The sequence below is a fragment of the Dioscorea cayenensis genome, chromosome 6, assembly GCF_009730915.1.
Source record: "Dioscorea cayenensis subsp. rotundata cultivar TDr96_F1 chromosome 6, TDr96_F1_v2_PseudoChromosome.rev07_lg8_w22 25.fasta, whole genome shotgun sequence".
In the NCBI taxonomy this organism is placed as follows: Eukaryota; Viridiplantae; Streptophyta; class Magnoliopsida; order Dioscoreales; family Dioscoreaceae; genus Dioscorea; species Dioscorea cayenensis.
The window spans coordinates 20,517,073-20,538,382 of record NC_052476.1 but is presented as its reverse complement, the minus strand read 5'-3'; the positions used below and the strand labels follow the sequence as shown (position 1 = coordinate 20,538,382).

Here is a 21,310-nt window from a genome sequence, read left to right as displayed (position 1 = left end):
TTCTGTTTCATCGTTGCAAATTTAAAAATCATCATTATTATTTTTTTAAAATATTAGTAGAATATCTTATTTAGTCCCTCAACTTATCTTTTTAGTTTCTTAATATAATTTGTCTCATAAGATCTTTTCATTTTAAAATACACACAAATAAAATTATCGTTCAGAGCAGAGAAGCTTTCCGAGTAGCTCAACCAACGGTAGCCAATTGGCTCGACCAAAAGGTAAAGGCTGCTACTTTTTTCACCAAAAACAAACGTGAGCATATGTATATATATATATATATATATAGCCAAGCCAATATTGACGGTCCAAGAGATATTCACACAAATAAAATTTTGATGGGGGTTTATATGCAAATATACAATGTCTATATATATATACATATGCTCGCTTTTTTCGTCAAAATTATCTATTGACCCGTTTCTCTTCGAGTCTGCCCTTCATTCTCTCACAACGCCGCCTGCCGTCGCCGCCGCCGCCGCCGGAGCCGGATCACGGAGAGCTGATATCCAATGGAGCAAAGCCCTACAAAGCTCTCCTACTTTGATGATATGCGGGCACTTACCTCCAGTGCTACCATCCTCTCAATCTCGCAGGTTTGCTTTTCGTTGACATTGATATGGATTTCCTTTTGGTTCTTCTGATAATTGACCTAGATCTTGTGTGATTGAAGGAGGATAGTGGACGCCGTGCTGTGATCCTTGACTCCACCATTTTCTATCCGCAAGGAGGCGGGCAGCCCTCGGACACTGGATTCATCTCTAATTCCACCTCAGATTTCAAGTTTATTGTGCAAGATGTTAGATTGAAGGATGGAGTGGTGAGAGGAATCTTATTCCTTTTTTTTATTTCTTCATTGATATTAGTTCTATGTGGTTTATTGATTTGAGAATTAGATTTTGTTCATTAATTATTAGGTGTATAGAGTTACTTGTTTAGTGGATTGCATGTATCTGACTTTGTTTGGGCCATAGTTTAAAGTGATTAAATTTATATTTTAAAAAAAAAAGTGGAGAATTTTGGTTTACTTTTGTGGCTACTTGTTACTTGAAGCCATCAGAGCAAATGAAAACTCACGCAGTAGTCAAACGGAATGAAATTATTGTGTGGTTGTGTGAATAACCTTGTAGATGAGGAGGTGCTTGTTAGACCATATAATGATGTAGGGAAGGTCCAAGACTCTTGTTGCTCGAGGGGAAAGTGAATTATTCCCTTGAATATAGGTTTATGAACATATGTAGGGTGTTTTTTTTAGTATTATGTAGGTTGTAATTGCTTGGTAGTATGTTAAATCCTTAAAAGCTAGATACTTGTTTTGTCATGGCATTAATCTAGCAAAACAGATGATTGCTCATCTTACTATAACTTTTAAGCATGTCTGTGTTTGTGTTTGTTTGTTTTTTTTTTTAAGAATAGAAAGAACACCATATATTTTTATATGAATTGTTGTTCTCACCATAAGTAAGATTCATGAATGAGTTACTGGTATTGAGAAATACTATATGATAGAATACTATAAAAGAACACTAGTTTTGCGTTCTTTTTATTGTAAACTTTCATTTAAGTCTCTTTCTCTTTGTCTATTCCTTTTTGGAATTTTACATTGGAAGTGATCTATCTATTTTCAGGTTTGGCACTATGGAATTTTAGAATGCCTTGAAGATGCATGTGAATCCAAATTTGAGGGGCAAGAAGTTAGCTTGCATGTTGATGCAGAGAGGCGAGATTTCAATTCTAGGTATATATATATTTAATTCTGGAAAGCTTAGTATTATAGCAAGATTTGTTGATAGTCACTCTTACCAGTAATATCATGTGCATTTAGAATGAAGAAAGTGTAACCAAACCTTATTAGCAAGTATATATTTGTGTGAATCTCAAAAAAGACTTGGGTTGTGTTTGAAACTTTGAACTTGCTACATCCCAAGTATATATCAATATTGATTTTTTTAAAATAAATAAATAAATTTAAATGCTATTTTTTATAAAAAAAATATAAATAAGAAGAGTTTGGCTAACTCACCAACCAAACATACTATGGGGTTTGACATTTGATTGACAAATTTCTCTCCCTTTTCTATTAAATAATTAAATCTTTCATGGCATGCCTACATTTTGAACGCTTGCAACAGGAAATTGGTGCCTCGCAGCCACATTTTCTAGCAAGTCATTTCAGTGTATTGTCTATCACCTACACAAGTAGGTTCAGCTGTTTCTCTGTCTGTAATCACCTAATAAATTAATTTTCGGAGATCCCTGACATGTGATGTCTGTTTATAAGATTTTGATATTGTTAGTTCTACAGACCTTTGATGATGTTAGATGTGATTGTAAGCTTTTATTTCCTACTGACGGCACATGGCTTTAGATGAGGTTTACTCGCCCTGTGCATGGTTTGTTTATCACGAGCAGGGTTGGAATGCATAAAAACAATTGGAAAATTGCAACCTTTGTCATCCTCCTTGTGTCAATTCTTCTCAGAACTCATTATCTTTGCCATTTGATGATGACATTCTATTGTACACTGCTCCTTGAATATGAAAGAAAAATTCAGATTAATGATTGATGTTTACAAAAATCCATTCGAAAAGATGGCGGACCTTATAGCAGTGAATTGTCTAAATGGATATCTGAAAATGGCATTTGTTAATTGTGCATACTTGTGTTCTGCAATTGTCAAACCAAAGCTCATGATCTATCATGCCTGATAATAATAAAATGATCTTGACAACAGGGATTATTTTTTTTCTTGTTGAACCCACTTGCAGAACTGATAAATTTTCTATTAGTTGATGTAAAGTTCAAATCCCATTCTGAATATTGATCTATCTGAACATAAACTTTTCTTTTAATGGTTTTTTCGATTTTTTTTTTCTTGCTGCTTTTTTTGCAGACTACATTCAGCAGGACATTTGTTGGATGTTTGCATGCGCAAGGTAGGATCGTCTCATCTGGAACCAGGGAAAGGCTACCATTTTCCTGATGGGTAAAGTGTTAACTTGTTTGGATCTGGTTTCCATTTATAGTTCTTTTCCTTTTGGCATGAGTTCAATTATGATGAATATGCAAGACTACAATCATATACAGTGACTCTTTCCTGGTTGACAATTATGAAACTAGGCAGCTTTGGATATATTGTTGATTTAAACTACATAACTTTGACCCTGAGGAATTTTCTTCCATATGGTAATGTGGAAGAGAAAGCACAAGATTGCCTTCAGTTGCTCAGATTTTGCTGCTCTCACATTTCACAACATTTAATTGTTATGCATTTCTCCCCGCTTCTATATTGTACAGAAATATTTCTTCAATCTTATTTCTACTTGACCTTGAACCTCCTCTATTTTTTTATTATTTTTTCCCCCAATTATGATTTTGGCATAATTCTTATGGAGGAGAATCACCAATCACAGATATTTCTTATTGAGCATATTCTCTTTAAAGAAATCACATCCGCATCTTTGTGGCTGCCATAAACTAATTTAGAATTCTGTCACCAGCCTTAGGATACTAATTTCACTTTCTAATTCAATGGCATATTTAAGAGTGTTCTATTTTATTATTTTAGTTGATTGCCCTTGTTTTCAGAAGCTGTTGCTTTAAAGTGATAGTATGGAACTGTTATTGACCTTATTATAAACCTTTGTTCTTGCAGGCCATTTGTTGAGTATAAAGGTGTAATCCCTAAGGATCAAATCCAGATCAAACAAAAGGAATTGGAGGCAGAAGCTAATGCATTGATATCAAGTGGTGGGAAGGTGTGTGCATCATACAGATTTTGTGGCATCTGACACTCTTTATTTATTTATTTTATCATCTTCAATAATGCTCTGGCATCTTAGGTTTTGGTTTCTATTTTACCGTATGACGAAGCTGCTAAATGGTGTGGTGGTGATCTTCCTAGTTATATTGCTGAGGTAAGAAACAAATTCTCTTTCATGATCTTGGAATATGAACTTTCCAACATTTTTCTGAGTAATCGTATTTGTTGTGACTCTAATTACTGATTTCTGGAAGTATGTCATTCTGAGATGCTACAATTATAAGTTTATAACTGATAATATCATGGCACCAAATAAAGTCTCACTTACTCATAGATTGAAAACCACAATGCTGTTCTTACATTAAGATATCTTTGATTTTTTTGTTCAAAGAGAGATCAGGAACTCTACTGCATTTCTTATATGTTTTAATTTGTAATTAATGAAGGTGATGAAAGAATTTAGATGAAGCAAATACTTGTTCCCTACATAAACTATAAAAACCGTAAATTATGTATCATTCATTGCTAATTTCTTCACAATATTTTACATGTTACTGATTTGTCTGTCTTCCATCGCATTTTTGTTATATTCAGTTCATTCTTTTCAACTCGAAGCTTTCTATTTTTAATCATCCCTTTTTTTTTTTAATTTTCTATTGCTGGCATGTAGCAACCATATTGCACAACTATTAATTTCCCTTTTCGACACTTGAAATCATATAGGGCAGTACCCCACGGATTGTGAAGCTCGGCGACAACCTTGGAGGCCCTTGCGGCGGGACTCATGTGACTGACATTGCTGATATTGGAAGCTTAAAGGTAAACCACTCATACTGCTCTAATTCCATGCATGCACAAGCACATTGCCGATATTCATTCACAAGTTATATTTCTCAATGATTGCATTTTTTTTGGTTTGTGTGACATATTTGCTTGAAGTTTTGGTCGTCGCAAATCGTTTAAATTGTATAATTCTAACTTTGACAAAATTCTTGACAAACTATTGAGATCGTACATTCTAAATTCATCGTCTTGTTTACTGCTGAAATCATGATTTCTTGTTCCAATTATGTATTGAGAGAACTTTTGATGTTTTGTTAATTCTAATTAAATTTTTTGTATTTCAGGTTTCGCAGATTCGAACAAAGAAAGGCTTCACAAAAGTGTTCTACAATATCAACCCTTAAAGACTCATTTATAATCATATTACCATTTGAAATGAAGAGTGTTAATCCAAATGTATTCTTGCTTATAAACTTGTAATTAATTTTGTATTTTCCCACAAAACTTTAATAGGTATTGTTGTAGTTTGAACAATTTGAACCGAAATAGCCACATTTAATATTAATATGTTATATAAAATTATTATTAATTAAACCATGAACACATTTCTAATTAGTTATATATATATATGTGAAAGTAACTAGTGTTGTTAGTTAAAGCCATTCCCTTGCTATGCTAAGACAAAAAAAAGAGTGTTTTTCACACATCAGACTTTGCACAACATTTATACACAAGGGAAAACGCTATTGAAACTGGGGAAGTTGCAACAACATTGCTATTTAAGAAATTCGAACTTGAGACTCCTTAAGCTCAATGATTAATGGGTATCACTGAAGAGAGATAATCTCATGGATCCGGTTCTTTGGTAGTTATGACAGAATCAAGATATGGTTTATCCTCACCAGTTGAATTGTCTCAATTTAATAATTTTTAAAACAAAAGATATTAATTTTTTAAAATAATTACCAATTTATCTTTATATCATATAATAAATAAAAAAATAAAATTTATAAACTCATGGAGCTGCGTCTTGGTACCGTGATAGTCACTAGGTTCCGTAATAGTCACCAGACTCACCACGGAAACGAGTCTACTGGTCCCACATTTCTAATTAGTAATTATTTTGATACTTTATGCAATTTGATTAATTTTTTTGTTAATGAGAAAATCTTTTTTTTTATTTTTGTATTTTTGTATATCTGCATATTAATATGTGATAAGAATGAATATCTTAAAATTTATCCAAGCCCCACAAGAATGGTACATAGAAATCCACATATTCCATTCTCATTTGTTATGCATTGTTACTTTATATCCACAATCAATTAAATGGTCCAGCATGCTCCTTTCTCAAAATCCCAAATTCAAATGGACCTCTATTTTCACACTGAATCCAAATTCATTGAACTGAATTCATTCTCCCCTCATTGTCCAATGAAAACTGGGCCCATCTTAAAATTCATGTTCTCCTTCTTGTTTTCCCTTTAATTTTTTCTCATAATTATTTCAACATTAATTAATTATTAACCATTTACTTAAATCAATAATCCAAAGCTATTAACACTTGAAAATTTATTTATTTAATAAAATGATACCAATTAATATTAAGAGTTATTCAAAGCAATTGTTTTACTCTTATGCTGAGCATATGATTATAGCCCACCACTTACAATTTGAACAAACAGTAATTTAATTAACAATTAAAATGATAAAAATAAATTCAATTATGAAGATTTTTTTAATGAATGGAAATAAACCACAGTTTTATTACAAAAATCATAAATAAAATTACAGTGAGCAAGCAAAATAGTAAACCAAAATTAAGAAAAATAACATAAAAAGTGGTCCTATATTTTACCAACAGTCCAAAGTGAGTTTGATATAATAATAATAACAATAATAGTAATAATAGAAACGATGCTGGAAATATTTTAAGAAATAATCATCAAAATGGGTTAGCCCGTTAAAACTATCTTCAAGGAAGCAAATGATAGTTGGCTTCTTAATCGGTGCTAAAGTTTTTTATTTTAATTTTAACTTTTTTATAGATAAACCATATTTATTAAATAGAAAAACGAACGAGTATAATCTAAACAATATCAAGAAACACAAAAATAACAAAAGACAAGAAATCACCCGAGATGAATCACACCAAACCAGAAAAAGACAAAAGAACAACAAAATAAAAATAAATAAATAATAAAAATTAAAGGCGAAATCCATCATATGATATTCGAAGCTTTCTGGGAAAATGAAGTCAATCACTCATGCATCTGATATCGGTGCTAGAGTAAGGTGTCATTATTTGACTAGAAATGTTAATGAGTGAACCCGGTAAATCAAGAATTCAATTTTTTTAATAATAGATCAATGTCACTTTTTTTATATTTGAATATAAATCAAGACTAAACAAGACTCGAACCCTGACGCATAGATATGCATAATACGAGAACAAGATAGTTAATCCCGTGAACAATATGCTGAAACAAGATCGCTGTGAGTGATTCAACCCACGATCTCCACTTATACTTTTCATCTACATACCATCGGCTATCCAATGGTTGACCAACAATTCAAATTTGACACTCAACTAATAAAAAAAAAACACATATATATAAAAGAAATATTTTTTCTGGTTCCTATTTCCACACTAAATAAGCGAAAATTAATATATTTTGTGTGCCTTTAAGAAACCCACCACAGACATCTACTCACCCGCCAAATTCTCTCTCTCTCTCTCTCTCGGCAGGAAAGTTTTGGAGGTGAGTTTTCTAAATTATGATCTTGTTTTCAACTGTAATTGTGAAATTCAGGTCTTTTAATCTTCAATTTCAGTATCCATGTAATTGGATTTCTATGCGTTTATGGTTTAATCTGATGTATAATTTGAAACAATTGTGTTTCTTATCGAATCTTGAATCATTTGATTTTATTGTTGTTTAGGAGAAATTACAGAATAGTTTGTTTGGAATTTGATTCTTTCTTGAAATAATTCTTTCTTTTTATTTTAATTTTTCACATAATTTGTTGTGTTTGTTGTATTTTTTGCTGCAAAAAAGAGAGAATTTGATCCCTTTGGTGGTTTTGGTGACTATGCTCAGTGTTTGTGTATATTCCTCTTCCAAAGTTGTTGTCTTTTTTTTTTTGGATTTTATCTATATATATTTTTTCTTGTTTTGATATGAGCTTCATTTTCAGGTATTTAAAGTGATTTGGATTTCTTAACAATGTTGAACAAACTACTCTCAGATGCTGATGAGCAATTTAATGTTAGTTTTGGCTACCAATGCACTGTGAATGAAGGACGTCCGAATAATGGTTTCGGAGATGCATCATTTGAAGGACTGGGGAAAATGAAGAAGATTACAAGAAAGAGCTCATTTTCTTTGCTAACTTGTGCTGCTGTGAGTGCGCTAATTGCACTCTAGCAAACACAAATATTTGCAATGGTCTTATAGGAGATGGATTATTGCCTTGTTTGGATTGCGGAAGACATTCAGGAGAGTACCGTCTCCGCTATCACTATCAAGTTCAGATATAGGATACAAACGCTTTATAAAAAAAAAGTTAATAACGGTAATTATTAAAATTGGCAAAATGAGTTTTTTTTACCCTCGGTGACAAGCACCTTTTTTAAAGTTTAAATTTAAGACGGGCATAGATGTGGAGCTCAAGCTCAATAACATTTTGCCCTTGCGTAGGTTTTGATCTCATGATCCGTCCTAAATGAAAACTTTATGCAAGAGACTTAGTATCAATAGGCCAAACAATTGTTAATAAATGAGTTTTTTTTTTTACATGCTTTTTTAATATACACGTAACACACTGTCATCAAAATAACATTTATTCATATATATTTATACCTCATTATTATTTACTAATATACTTTGAAGCCAAAAATTAATCAACAAAACTTTTAATTATTAAACTATCTTTTACCTTTCTCTTTTTTTAAAAAAGAAAAAAAGGAAAATGAAAACAAATATTATAAGTTTTCTCCAAAAAAAAAAAAATTATAAGTTAATTTCAATCATAATAGTATAGAGCAAATAAAAATAGTTTAGGAATGAGTCTTGTCAGGAGATATTAGCCATTATCTAGTTTTGAAAGAATATTGGAAGCAATTTTCTCAGATTTTATTTGGATATTTTTTAAAATATCTATATACACATAAAATTTCAAAATTAAACATATTTCTTGAAATTTGGAATTTTATAATTTATAATTTAAAGTTACTGACATCTAACAGAAGCAACCCGACCAGCACATCTGGTGTAGTGGTATCATAATTAATAGTTAATACCCTCCCTCGCAAACTAGTTCAAAGATTTTTTTATTATTTTGATAAATGAGTAAATTATTTTAAAATTGCTAGACATTTTCATTTTAATCATTTTTTTATTGTTTAACTAATCGCAAATATTTATAGGATGTTGGTAGAACATCCCCGTATATTAAAAGGATAACATTTTTTTATTATTTAACTAATCACAAATATATATATATATAAAAGGAAAAATTATTGTTTACCTCTTATGAATTTTAAAACTTCCCAAACAACCCCTGTAAGTTTCGAATAGCCCGGACAACCCTTCCGTTATAGTTTCACTTGTTTTTTGATCCTGTAGGTTACTCTGGCATTATCCATATTGTGAAATTCCTCCTTTGCCCTTAGAATTGGTGAGAAAAAACCGTCCAATCACATCATGTCAAAACTTTTTTGCATACTATTGAGTTTTTTCAAACAAAGTTTGGAAGACTCATCACCTTGGATTATTGGAGTTTGAGTTCTGCCTATTGCCCCATAAGGTGAGAATTTCTTCCTTGCACTTACTTTGATCATCCTGCGAGAGAGAGTAACAGTTTATAAAAATGCAAGTTTATTATGGAGAGTTTTTGTGTTATTGCTAGATACAACGGGGAGGGACGAGTATTAGTGTTTACGGTGCTGACTTCTTAGCAATAAGTGTTAGTGGAGATATGTGAGCGATGTGGTCTTAATGTTTCCCGTATCCGAGTGAAGTTTGTTACACCCGATGAACATAAAACGATTTGTCCGATAAAAAACGATGTTGACTTCCAACGCATGTGTCACGTGTATTCCTTTTTTAAATGCGCTGCAATCAATCTTGTGGTTGAGACAGATGATGTGCGATTGTCGCATCTTATTGAAAACGATTTCTTCTCGTTGTAAAGTTCTTCTCCTTTATGTTTTATGTTTACATAGTTGTAAAAGTTAATTATTGCTTAATTAATCCAGTCTATGCTTAAGAAATATGTTTCAACAAAGCATAACCATAAGTTTTTCTTTGTTATCCATGGCCCATCACAGTTTCTGTTTAACATTATTATTTTCCCTTTAAGTATGCTCTTTTCCGTTTAAACTTAACTGTTTTCGTTTAACTTTTAGTTTTCCGTTTAAGTTTTTCTGTTTAAGTTTAAAATGTTAGTTTTCCGTTTAAAGTTTCTAGTTTTCGTTTAAATATTTAAGTTTTCGCTAAGAGGCTGATTTTTCCGCTTAAATCAAGCGTCGGTAGGAATTTCGATTCTCGCGAAGATGATCCGCTCCAACTCATGGCAACCCCGACATCGCAGACATGTCTTTCTTCTCGCCGATCAACTGAGGTGTTAACGCCGATATCGACAACGCTTTCAGCGCTGACAATTTCGTAGACGACTTTTAGAATTTTTACAATTAAACGGAATTTCACTTCAAATTCATAAAGAATGAAAACTATCGGCGATCAGAGAATGCTACCGCCATCGGGTTATCCATGGCGCCTTTATGCATCAAAAGAGTATAATAAAATACTTTCAGAATCAAGACGATGCACCCCGGCACACACTTATGGCGGTGGAATTGGTTCGGTGTCACATCCAAAAACGTCCAAAAAATGGGTAAGCGCACGAGTCATTTAGAAGCTTAAGGATCAACCCTTGTACAAGGCCATCAACATTTAGAAAGACATGTTATGGGAATATGGTGTCACATTTCATACAAGCAAGCTTGGTTGGGTAAAGAGTGTGACCGGGAGCTTCTCGACGACAACGACATCTCCAGCTATGATTTGTAGCTTTGGTACGTAGATAAGGTGGTGGAGACAAACCCTTACATCATTGCGATTGTGGAAAGAGGGAATACAGGCCGTTGTTATTTGTCGATGGTACCTATCTCCATAGGCAAAGATGGAAATAATGGTTTTTCCACGCCGCTTTCAAGATTGCCGACTAAATCGAGACCGATGCTAATCGACGTGGTTTATTTCAAGCTAGCGATGCTTTTTATATGATAACGGAGATTATGAAGAGATAATTACATTTAGCGTTTGATAGGTCTAAGGGCATCGCGAACGCCATTAGCAAAGGTCTTCCTTTTCTTCCCCACTTGCATAACGCTTTCGACATTTGGAGGCCAATTTCTACGAAAGCCAATGTTAGACTCGGGAAGGCATCGAAAGAGGAGTGTCGGTCCATATATCAGATCAGCGCGAGCATCCACCCGCTAAAGAATTTGACGATACCGTGAACGGACCAGAGGGCCACATCACCAAGCTTCTATCACCGGGTTGCTTTACAAATCAGATATGTCACATTGGTCAAATTATCTGTTCAAAGGTGAACATTGGGGTGAGATGTATTCAAATGTCGCAGAGTCGTTCCACGAGTGGATCAAAGAAGCTCGGCATTTACCGGTGAGGAAAATGGTCAACTCCATACGATATCTGAATGTTGATTTTATTTAATGTTTAAAAAAAGGTTCTTACCCTTTAAACTTGTTTATTTATGTTTAAATAACGATGTTTATGTTTAAATATAAAGGCAATCGCTTAATATTCTTTATTATCATGTAAATCTGTTTATTACTGTTTAAATTTCAGTGTCTTAGCATAACAATGTCTAAGTATACGTGTTCTACATCATATAGGTTCAAGATAATGCACATGATGCACCCGCCGTGAGCAAGCGAGCAAATGGGAGACCTACTTATGCCCCAATATACATAGAAAGGTAGAGGACCTTATCATGGAAAGTCGAAAATCTTTCACGCTGGTCGCTCAGATCGACGATCGCTACGAGCTGATCGACCAGCGGCAACAACTCCGGCTAATCTATCGCTAGAATCCTTGCTCATGTCGCCAGCGCAAGTTTATAGATCCCATGCAAACACGCCATATCGCGATAATGCGGATGCACACCAACATTCATCGACGTATTAGTGGCTACTTCACCGCCGATACACTACAAATCGGGCGTATAAGGAAGTTTATTTTTCCCCATACCCGACCATGACAAGCCTACGGATGACAATCGAGAACTGTGTTTACATCCGCCTATCACGAGAAGACAACCTGGCCTCCGAGACAGAAGAGGATCGAGTTATGAACATTCGAGGTCTGCGTGTTACGTTGCAGCCGATGCCACTAGGCCCGCCACAATCGTAGTCTTGCAACGAAATTATCGCTGACTAGGCATTGTAAATAAATACATATTTAAATAGTAACCAACTTATTTATGTGTCAATATTTAATCTTTAAACATAGATTTTGTTTCTTAAACGAAAACTTTTATATTTAAAATGAAACAATGTAAATTAGACAGGCACATCGTATGTTAAACGGAAACATTTATATGTAGACAATCAAAATTACATTTATATGTTTTGTTATAATAGGGATTGATATTTATATGTAGAAAATTTTACTTAAAATATTTCTTAAACATAAATGCTGATTATGTTTAACCCGATTATGTTTAATAGAGATTGATATTTAATTGGAAACAGTGAAAGTTAAACAGAGACATTTACGTTTAAATAGAAACTCTGTTTATTAAACAGTAACACTAAAGTTTAAACAATAACATCGATTCTTAAATAGAGACAATGATGTTTAAATAGTAACGATGTATATTAAACATAAACGTATTATTTTCAACGTAAATATAAAAAGATAAACAGAAATATTGAAAGTTAAACAACGAATGAATATAATTTAAGTTATATTGACAAAACTGTTTTATATTTCAAAACTTTTTACATTATAATGTTGTGTTACATTACAAAACTTGTTATTTTACAAGACGACAAAAAACTTAATTGCTTTCTCCTGCGTTGAAGTATTGCTTTTCTCAGTGATGCTCCCTTCCATTAGTATGCGGGTAACAAACTTCAACCTCAAGTAAGGGACGTCAGTTTGGAATGTAGACAGTGCAGTCGACACTTCCTCATTTTTGTCTTGGAATGTCACCGTCGTGAATTAATAGGTATACTATAGTCGCTGTCTCGCCATACTTCATATCCACACAATAGTCAAATAGTCTCCGTTGCAAATTTGAGCAATGTGATGTTAAAAACCGATTAAGAAACTACTATTTATCAAAGAACTTACCATGTCTTTGGTGTCTCTCTCGTACTTCTCACTGTCGCATGAAGAGTAATTCCTGTATTCTTGTTTGTTGTTGTCAAAAACTAGCACATGGAAGTGGTCATTCATGATTATTGGGAGGATGACTATGTTGACATCATGCAAGTTACGCGCGGCATCTCCGATCATAATGAGAGTCGTCTCAGTCGCGCCTTCCTGCTTTGACATAAACAGTGCCAACTGTCATGAGATGGATACGCATTTCTTATACGGATACGGAACTCTATTTAGCAACTCCTGAATTATGCATACAAATGCGTCCTTCACATCGTCTGTCATCATTTCCTTCCCGTCCAACAACGTGAATAGACTGGCTCATGTTGTGCTTACATAGTCATTCTTCCACACGATAGTCCTGCGGTTAAAAGGTGCCAGATATAATTAAATGGAAATATAAATACTTAAGAGGAAAATATATATATTTAAACGATAATGTAGATAGTTAAACGGGACCTACCAAAGTTAAACGGTAAGTTATATTAAATGGTAACATTGATATTTAAACAAAAATTATGTAGTTTAAATGGTACCACATAGAAACTTTATACTTGCGAGTCTATCCAGCAGTTCATGAAGATCCTTATTAGCTCATGCTTTTTTCTTCTTGGGAAGAAAGTTCTTCTACACCTCTTCGTATTGTTGGTTGGCAACAAGCATACAGTCAATTCTAGCATCATTCGTTATCGTCGACGTTACCTTGTCCCTCGCCAAGAGCATCTCTGCATTATCAAAGAGCAAACTATTGGCTCATCACCAACATTGGCCTCATCACCAAAGCATCTTTTGTTCATCACCAGTGTGCTATCATCGCTATTGTTAGTGTTCTGTGATTGTTGCTTCTTCTTGTTATGGGATTGTGTCTTCCTTCGAAGCAGCATTATCGTCCGCCAATTCCACCGAGACGGTAATAGAGTCCACGATCCTGTCAAGATCGGGAATGACGACATTAGCAACAGTCGACACATCCCTTGAAGAGTGATCCACTACAAGTGATGATTCAACGGGGCAACTCCCCGCCGTCGCTGTGAGCTAGCCACTCGACAACCGATGAGCGCTGCAATTGTTTCATCCTCGACCGATGGAGGGAGAGACATTATTGTCTTCTTTCGGGTCGCAAGCCTCTTCAAACATGGTCCTCGTCGGATGGCCATCCCGATTACATCGTCGTTGTCAGAACCGGCTACCCCACTCCGCGTGGCACTCATCGGCTACCGGCTTCATCCGAGCTATTCATAGTGAAGCGTCTGCTAGCAGTGCCAAATACCATTAGCAACATTCGATTTTGCCGTCCTTTTCCAACGCCGCAACAGCGAGCGTCGCGGGAACTCGGTTATCACTATCTCACACCGTGAGGATGCAGGTCGATATCGCCCCTTTGCAGCTTCGCCGACGATACTATTGCGGGCGCGAGGCGGGTGCCATCTGGCAGTGTCGACGAGGGTAAGATAATCAGGGTTGTCCCATACCGAAATGCGCGGGTCACGGGAAAATGTGAGTCGACGCCGAGTGCGCTTTTGAAGAGGTCAGTCGCCCTATCTTCTTTCCTTCGGAGAGCAGTGGTTTGGGAGCACATCTCACCGGCGCCTTACCCGAACATCAGCATCTATCTCAGCATTCTGCCGCGATCAGCTCATGAAACTCAACATTTGTAAACAAAACAAACTCAATGAAATCATTCAACTTAAAGAATAAAAAATATTGTTAAACGGAAAATTAATATATTTAAATGATATCCCATATATTTAAACAACAAGTCACAATTTTAAATACTAAATCATATAGTTAAACAGAAACGACTAGTCTTAAATAGAAACTCATAATGTTAAACGATAGGAATTGTAACACATTGTTCAAGATTTATTACCTCCTTTCCTTCGAGAGATGACAACATGGTTCCTATCGACGTCACGTTTCGCCGGCTAACTAATTTCTCATCGTGAAGCACAACATCCTCGATCTCGCCACGTGAAGCTTCTTTCAAAGCGTTTGGCCACTGCAGAAAATCAGATGTTTAGTGCGACCGAGCAACCTTTAATTATACGTGTTGGTCTTCTTCCCCACATGAGCTTGCTTTGCACTCGATAAACCGCCAGCGGAATCGCCCTCCATAAGCTACTTTCTTGTGTGTCACCTCCGCACTCCATCGCACGTAATCTCGCGATTCAATCTCGAAACCGCAGCACAGAGGCATTTGGGAAGAGGATTTGTACTCCATGAGGTACACTCATCAAGAGTTTGACAAAAATTTCTTCTTTTCCCCTTTGCCAAACAAGTTGCTTAAGTGTTCTCTTGATTGAGTTCTCTGTCTCTACATGCTCTTCAATAAATATTTCTCTTCAAAACTGAAAGTGTGTTTTTCTCTTTCCGAAAGATCATGATCATCCATCACATCGCATACCAAGAATGAGAGCCACATCTTAAGGCCTAAAACTCAGTAGGCATGCTTCGATCATGAATTTATGGGTGCTTATCGTACTCGCAATAAAGAATCAAGGAAGGATCCTCTCTGCAATGCTGAGCTCCAGCTCTAGTTGAATCTCAGAAAGCGGTGTCCTTCAGATATCTCCTCAGTGTCGACCACTCGATAAGTGCTTGAGTATAAGTATTATTTAGTACACTTTTCTTACATTAAGCATCTTTTTTATTAGATTTTATATCTCATTCATGTGTATTTAGGGTTATGTAGACAAGTTTGGAAGAAAAGAAGTAAAAATAGATCATAGACGCAATTGTTGAGGAAATTCTTGGATCGAACAAGGATCAAGACACAAGTTGTGCTCATAGACATGTGGGTGTGTGCCAACCTCCAAATATTCAAAGAGAATACAACAAATGGAGGGGCACAAAGGCGATTCACTCATTTGTTCCAACTTGCTACAATGTTGTCGAGAGTTTCTTTAATGTGGAAAAGTGAAGACGTCGATGTAATTCACCGCATGGATGTGTGTCCAAACTGCAACCTCGATGAAGAAGATGATTTCAGGAGCAATTTGGCAAAAAGACTGTAGCAGTTACTATAGCAAAGTCAATGTAATAAGGTACCTAGTAACTTACTATTCACAAGTCATGGCAGAAATCGTGAATCTCGAATCCACGCCCATGTGAAATTTCCACAAGGGCGTGTGATGCCCGATTTTTGGACTTTAAATATCGCTTCACGATTTTATTTCAGGGACTTTTGACTTATCTTTGGGGGATCTTTTGGAGAAGCGGCAGCTAGGTTTTGGAGTGGTTTTTGCTTGGTTCTTCGAGCATTTCTATGGTTTTCGACATCAATTTCCTTCGAAGGAGAGTTATTGGGGGAGCTTTTGTCGGCATCAATTCGGTGAGGTGTGCCCTAGGCTTGACGGATGAGTATTTAGAGAAGACGAGGAGGCTCTTGAAGATCATCGATACGGACAAGAAGGGGGTTATCTTTTTGAGTTGTTTGCATTTATTTTCAATCTTTCCTTTGAACTTGTATTGCTCTATGGAGAGCTAAACCCCTAGTGGGTGCTTAAACTTGTAAACCCTAGGATACTTTTGTTTCATTGACTCTTATTATGCTTCTTTAATTGATGTTTTAATTGAGTTTCAATCTTGTGTGTTAATTGTTTGATTTTCCCTTAGAGTGACACTAGGGTTGAAGATCTATTTAGGTAATCCTTTTGAATGAGTTACACTTCATTAGGATTAGACTTGCGAGGTCGAGAGAGTTAAGAGGGTGAGTCGAGGTAGCGGAACGTTCTCTCTTCCCTCCGGTGCGATTTATCCTACCTCCATGTTCCAAGAGTGACAATCACTAATGAGAGTGAAGTGCTAAGAGACATCTCCACTGGGTCTTAGTTGCATGGTGTGAAGAGTGAGTGTTGAGTTATCCTTAGTGCTAGGGCTTGATTGTGATTAGGGATATTTCGCTTGGACCAAGGGTTAGATCTAGATTTGGAATAGGGTTTTATCACTCTGAAACTCTAGAACTTAAAGCAATCCCACACAGTGTGAGGTGTTGAGAGTATGCCTTTCCACTGGGGCATAGTGTAGAGGGTTAGTCACGGTTGACCTTAGGTTTGGGATCGTGTGTATTTGGATTTCCAAGACTTATTAAACTTCAATTAGGAGGTATAATATTAGTTTTGCACTTGAAATAATAGTCCTAGGGTAAGCATTGTATGGGTACCTCATTTTATCATTGATTACCTCTCTTTAGTTTTCTCGCTTTATATTTTCTCCTTTATTTTTAATTACATTGATAGTTTTAATCAACACCAATTTTGTTTTCATTCTAGCTAATAAGTGTTGTTGTTGGAAGGGAAGGATGAGGAGTGGGAGAAGGTGAGGAGGAGGAGGAGGTGGTGGTGGTGTGTTGCACAAGAGTCAGATACACAAGACCCATCAAGGAAGGCGGTAATAGAAAGACGAAGGAGCATGCGTCAAACTCAAAGCAAACAACCCTCCAATTTAAAGATTACATATTATAGTGAAATATAGTATAATGTCAGTTGTTGGAGTTTGGGTATGGATGTACTTAGGAGAAGAATATTGAGAAAGTTGTGATTACAGTGTTATCTGTCCTGGCACAACAAATGTTTGTTGAAATGCCAGAGTGCAATGTTTGTTAGTGTTTGTATTAATTCCATATAAACAGAGCAATGAAGAAGGGAGATGCATCTTTGGCCAATAACTTTCTCTTCCCTCCTTCTATCTCTCTCTTCTCTCCCTTCCTCGACCTTTCTTCCCCTTCTTCCTCCAAAGGTTCCCACTTTAGTGCTATAATTTGGTGCTTTCATTGGGTCATGCCAGAAGGGATGATGACCTGAGCATGCACGATCGATGACCAGTTGTCCTCCATCACCGATCAGCTAGCTCGTCATGATTTCGTTTTCTCCAAGATTGATTTCCTCTGCGCCACAATTCAGCAATATTCCGAGTCATTCGATCTCTTACTGAAAAACCATTTTGAGTCCTTCGATCTCCTCCGTAGCTTACTAGCAGCTCAACAAACAGTCATAGCTAAAATGATGGTGAAGCTCCAGCATCTCGACAAAGCTTTATATACATCTCTTTCTACAGTCTTCTCCAGCCAGCCTCCATTACTACCTCTACCCCCATCTCCTCCAGTTACCACAATCCATTCCTCAGCTCCATTACTACCTCCATCACTCTACCCCAACACCCCTGCATCTATAGTCCGTCCACCCAAAATTGAAATTTAATTTTTTTTTTTTGGGGATGACGTTCCAGGATGGGTGTTCCAAATCAACCATTATTTCCTTTTTCATCAAATACCAGCTCATCAATGCCTCACCATAGCTACATTCTATCTGACTGGATCAGCAAGACAATGGTTCCAGTGGCTTCACTATACCGATTAGCTCTCCACTTGGGACGATTTCGTCCGGAAGCTTGAAATACGCTTTGGACCATCCTCGTTCTTTAACCATGAAGCCTCTTTGTTTAAGCTCAAACAAACATCCACCATCACAGCATTTCTCCAGGACTTTGAATGTTTGTCCACTCGGGTGACCGATTAAGCCAGCGAAGCCTCCTCAACTGTTTCTTAACTGGCCTCACAAATGACATCCAGCGTGAGTTGTGCATCCTGAAAATCACCAACCTTCATGATGCGGTTGGAATGATGAAGCTCATAGAAGATAAATTCTCTGCTACGAAACTGATTACCACCCGACCATTCTTTCCTCGATCCGCAACACTAGAGGCTACACCGGCAATGCATCATTCAGTCTCTTTGCCAATTAAGCCACTCACTCCGGGGAAGATGTGGCTCAGCTTGAGAAAGGCCTCTGTTTTAATTATGATTCGAAGTTTATCCCCGATCACAAATGTAACCCCCCATTATTTCTCTGCTTGATGGACGAACCAGATGACCCTCTATCGCCGGAGGAGGAGCCGCCACCGGACCTCCTAGCTCTGCCTGAATTCAGCCCTCCAGACGCTGGGTGGGAGATTGATACCCCTTGCATTTCTTTTCATGCGCTCATGGGTCGAATGGTGCCATCCACACTAAAATTATCTGGTTCTATCATTGGCAAAGAGATGATCGTGCTCGTCGATGATGGATCGATGAACAACTTCATCCAATCGCGGCTAGCAACACACCCTCAATCTCACCATCCAACCATCAGCTCATATGAGGGTGACGGTCAGCAATGGGGATGCTCTGTCCTGTGGTAGCGAGTGCTTAACAGTGAAACTCAAGCTAGGCGCCGCAATATTTGACATTGATTTAATCTTTCTACCAATTTACAACGCAGATCTGTCTTGGGTGTGCAATGGATGCGGACCATGGGTCCTATTCTCTTTGACTATGAGCACATATGGATGGAATTCATGCATCAAGGTGTGCACATTCAGTTGACTAGGGTGAATCTGATCCAATGTGACATGGCCAGATCAGCTTCATTGACTAAATCAGGAAGTGACGCGGCCCAGTTTTATCACTTAAAGCTGGAACCCATTAATTTTGAACCAACTCCTAAAGTGGGTCACGATAATCCGTCGTCTACCTCAATAAGATCAAGGCACTACTCAGCAAATTCAGTGATGTTTTCCAAGCCCCAAACGGATTACCGCCGGTCCGACCCCAAGATCACCAAATCCCGTTGTTGCCCAGAACGACGCCTGTTAATGTTCGGCTATACCGATATCCGAATTTCCAGAAAATAGAGATGGAGAACCTGGTGGGCAAATGCTCTCTGAAGGGGTAATACGGCCTAGTACCAGCACGTTCTCCTCTCCAATACTCCTAGTCAAGAAGAAGGATGGAACCTGGAGATTTTGTGTTGATTACTGTGCTCTCAACGCCGTCACAGTCAAAGACCAGTTCCCAATTCCGACAGTGGAGGAGCTCTTGGATGAGCATGCCGGTGCCAAGGGTTTTCGAAGCTTGACCTTCGTGCAGGTTATCACCGGGTCCGCATTCACCCTTAGGATGTGGAGAAGACGGTGTTCCAAACACACGATGGCCATTTTGAATTTTCATAATGCCATTTGGCCTGTCGAATGCCCCATCAACCTTCCAATCCTTGATGAAATCAACCTTCAGGCAAGTATTGCGAAAATTTGTCCTTGTATTTTTCAATAACATTCTCATCTATAGCTCCCGCTAGAATTCCCACTTGCTTCATCTCCATGAGGTTCTCACTCACCTCCGGTTTAACAAGATATTCACAAAGATGTCCAAGTGTGAATTTGGTTGTACTTCCCTCGGCTACTTGGGCCATATCATCTTTGGGAATGGAGTGGCCATCAATCCCGACAAGATCCAGACTATCAAGGAGTGGCCAATTCCACACTTCGTGAAGGCACTGAGGGGAATTATGGGATTATGCAAATATTATAGGCACTTTGTGCAATGCTATTCTGTCCTCGCTTCTTCTTTGATGGCTCTGTTAAGAAAGGATGCATTTATGTGGACACCATGTGCTACTCATGCCTTCCAGAAGTTACAGATGGCACTAATTCAAATCTCGCTACTAAAATTGCCAGATTTCAACAAGCCCTTCGTCGTCCAAACTAATGCTTCCAGCACGGGCATTAGCGTGGTGTTATTACAGGACGGTCATCCATTGGCATATTTCAGTCGGTAACTTACTCCCAGGCAGCAAGGGACATCCACATATGGCCACAAAATGTTCTCCATAACAGAGGCAATTAAAAAATGGCTCCAATAGCTCTAGGGAAGATGTTTCACTATTCAAACTGATTACCTGAGTCTTCGAGCGTTGATGCATGAAACTATCCAAACACTAGAGGAACAACGCTGGCTTTGCAAGCTTGTCGGGTTCGATTTCAACATTGAGTATAAGCTCGATGTGCTCAATGGTCCGGCGGATGCTTTATCATGCATTGAGCGGGTCTCTTATCACGCTCTATGCGCAAAGCACTGTCCATAACCAATTCTTCGGGATACTATTCGCTTAGATTATCAATCTCATTCAGACACACTGCAATAGATTGATAATGTTCTTAAGGACCCTGGAGATCATCCTAATTACTCTATTCGAAATGGAATACTATTTTTTGAAAACAAGAGGACACGCAGGGGTGTAGCACACCCTGTCCAGAATAGTAGGGGTTTTCTATTGGAAAGAGCTTCGACAATTGGTACATGAGTATGTGTCCAAATGCTCCGTTTGCCAGGTAACAAAACCATTCAATCGAGCACCTCAAGGGTTGTTGCAACCATTATAGATGGCACTCTATATCAATGGATTTCATAACTGGATTACCGTCGTCTGATGGAAATGTGGCTATCTTAGTGGTTGTCGACTGATTGTCCAAGCATGCTCATTTTTCCATTTTAGGACCCAATTTCACAGCACCTTAGGTCACCGAGATCATG

At 37.1% G+C, this 21,310-nt stretch overlaps 1 protein-coding gene across 1 annotated transcript; it reads left to right on the top strand.

The window, feature by feature from the left end:
• Positions 1-422: 422 nt before the first annotated feature.
• LOC120263034 (alanine--tRNA ligase) lies at positions 423-5,140 on the top strand. The gene is made up of 8 exons (XM_039270959.1): positions 423-596; positions 674-820; positions 1,629-1,738; positions 2,894-2,986; positions 3,656-3,758; positions 3,843-3,917; positions 4,487-4,582; positions 4,891-5,140. The coding sequence occupies exons 1-8, from the start codon at positions 513-515 to the stop codon at positions 4,948-4,950; spliced, it is 768 nt and encodes a 255-aa protein (XP_039126893.1). The 5' UTR covers positions 423-512; the 3' UTR covers positions 4,951-5,140.
• The last annotated feature ends 16,170 nt before the right edge of the window (positions 5,141-21,310 follow it).

What these genes read in the sequence shown, in the direction of transcription:
- LOC120263034 (XM_039270959.1), top strand. Translation starts at nt 513, where the DNA reads ATGGAGCAAAGCCCTACAAAGCTCTCCTACTTTGATGATATGCGGGCA. An exon ending in GGCTACCATTTTCCTGATGG is followed by an intron (nt 2,987 to 3,655) that starts GTAAAGTGTTAA and finishes TTGTTCTTGCAG; the next exon opens with GCCATTTGTTGAGTATAAAG. An exon ending in TGATATCAAGTGGTGGGAAG is followed by an intron (nt 3,759 to 3,842) that starts GTGTGTGCATCA and finishes CTGGCATCTTAG; the next exon opens with GTTTTGGTTTCTATTTTACC.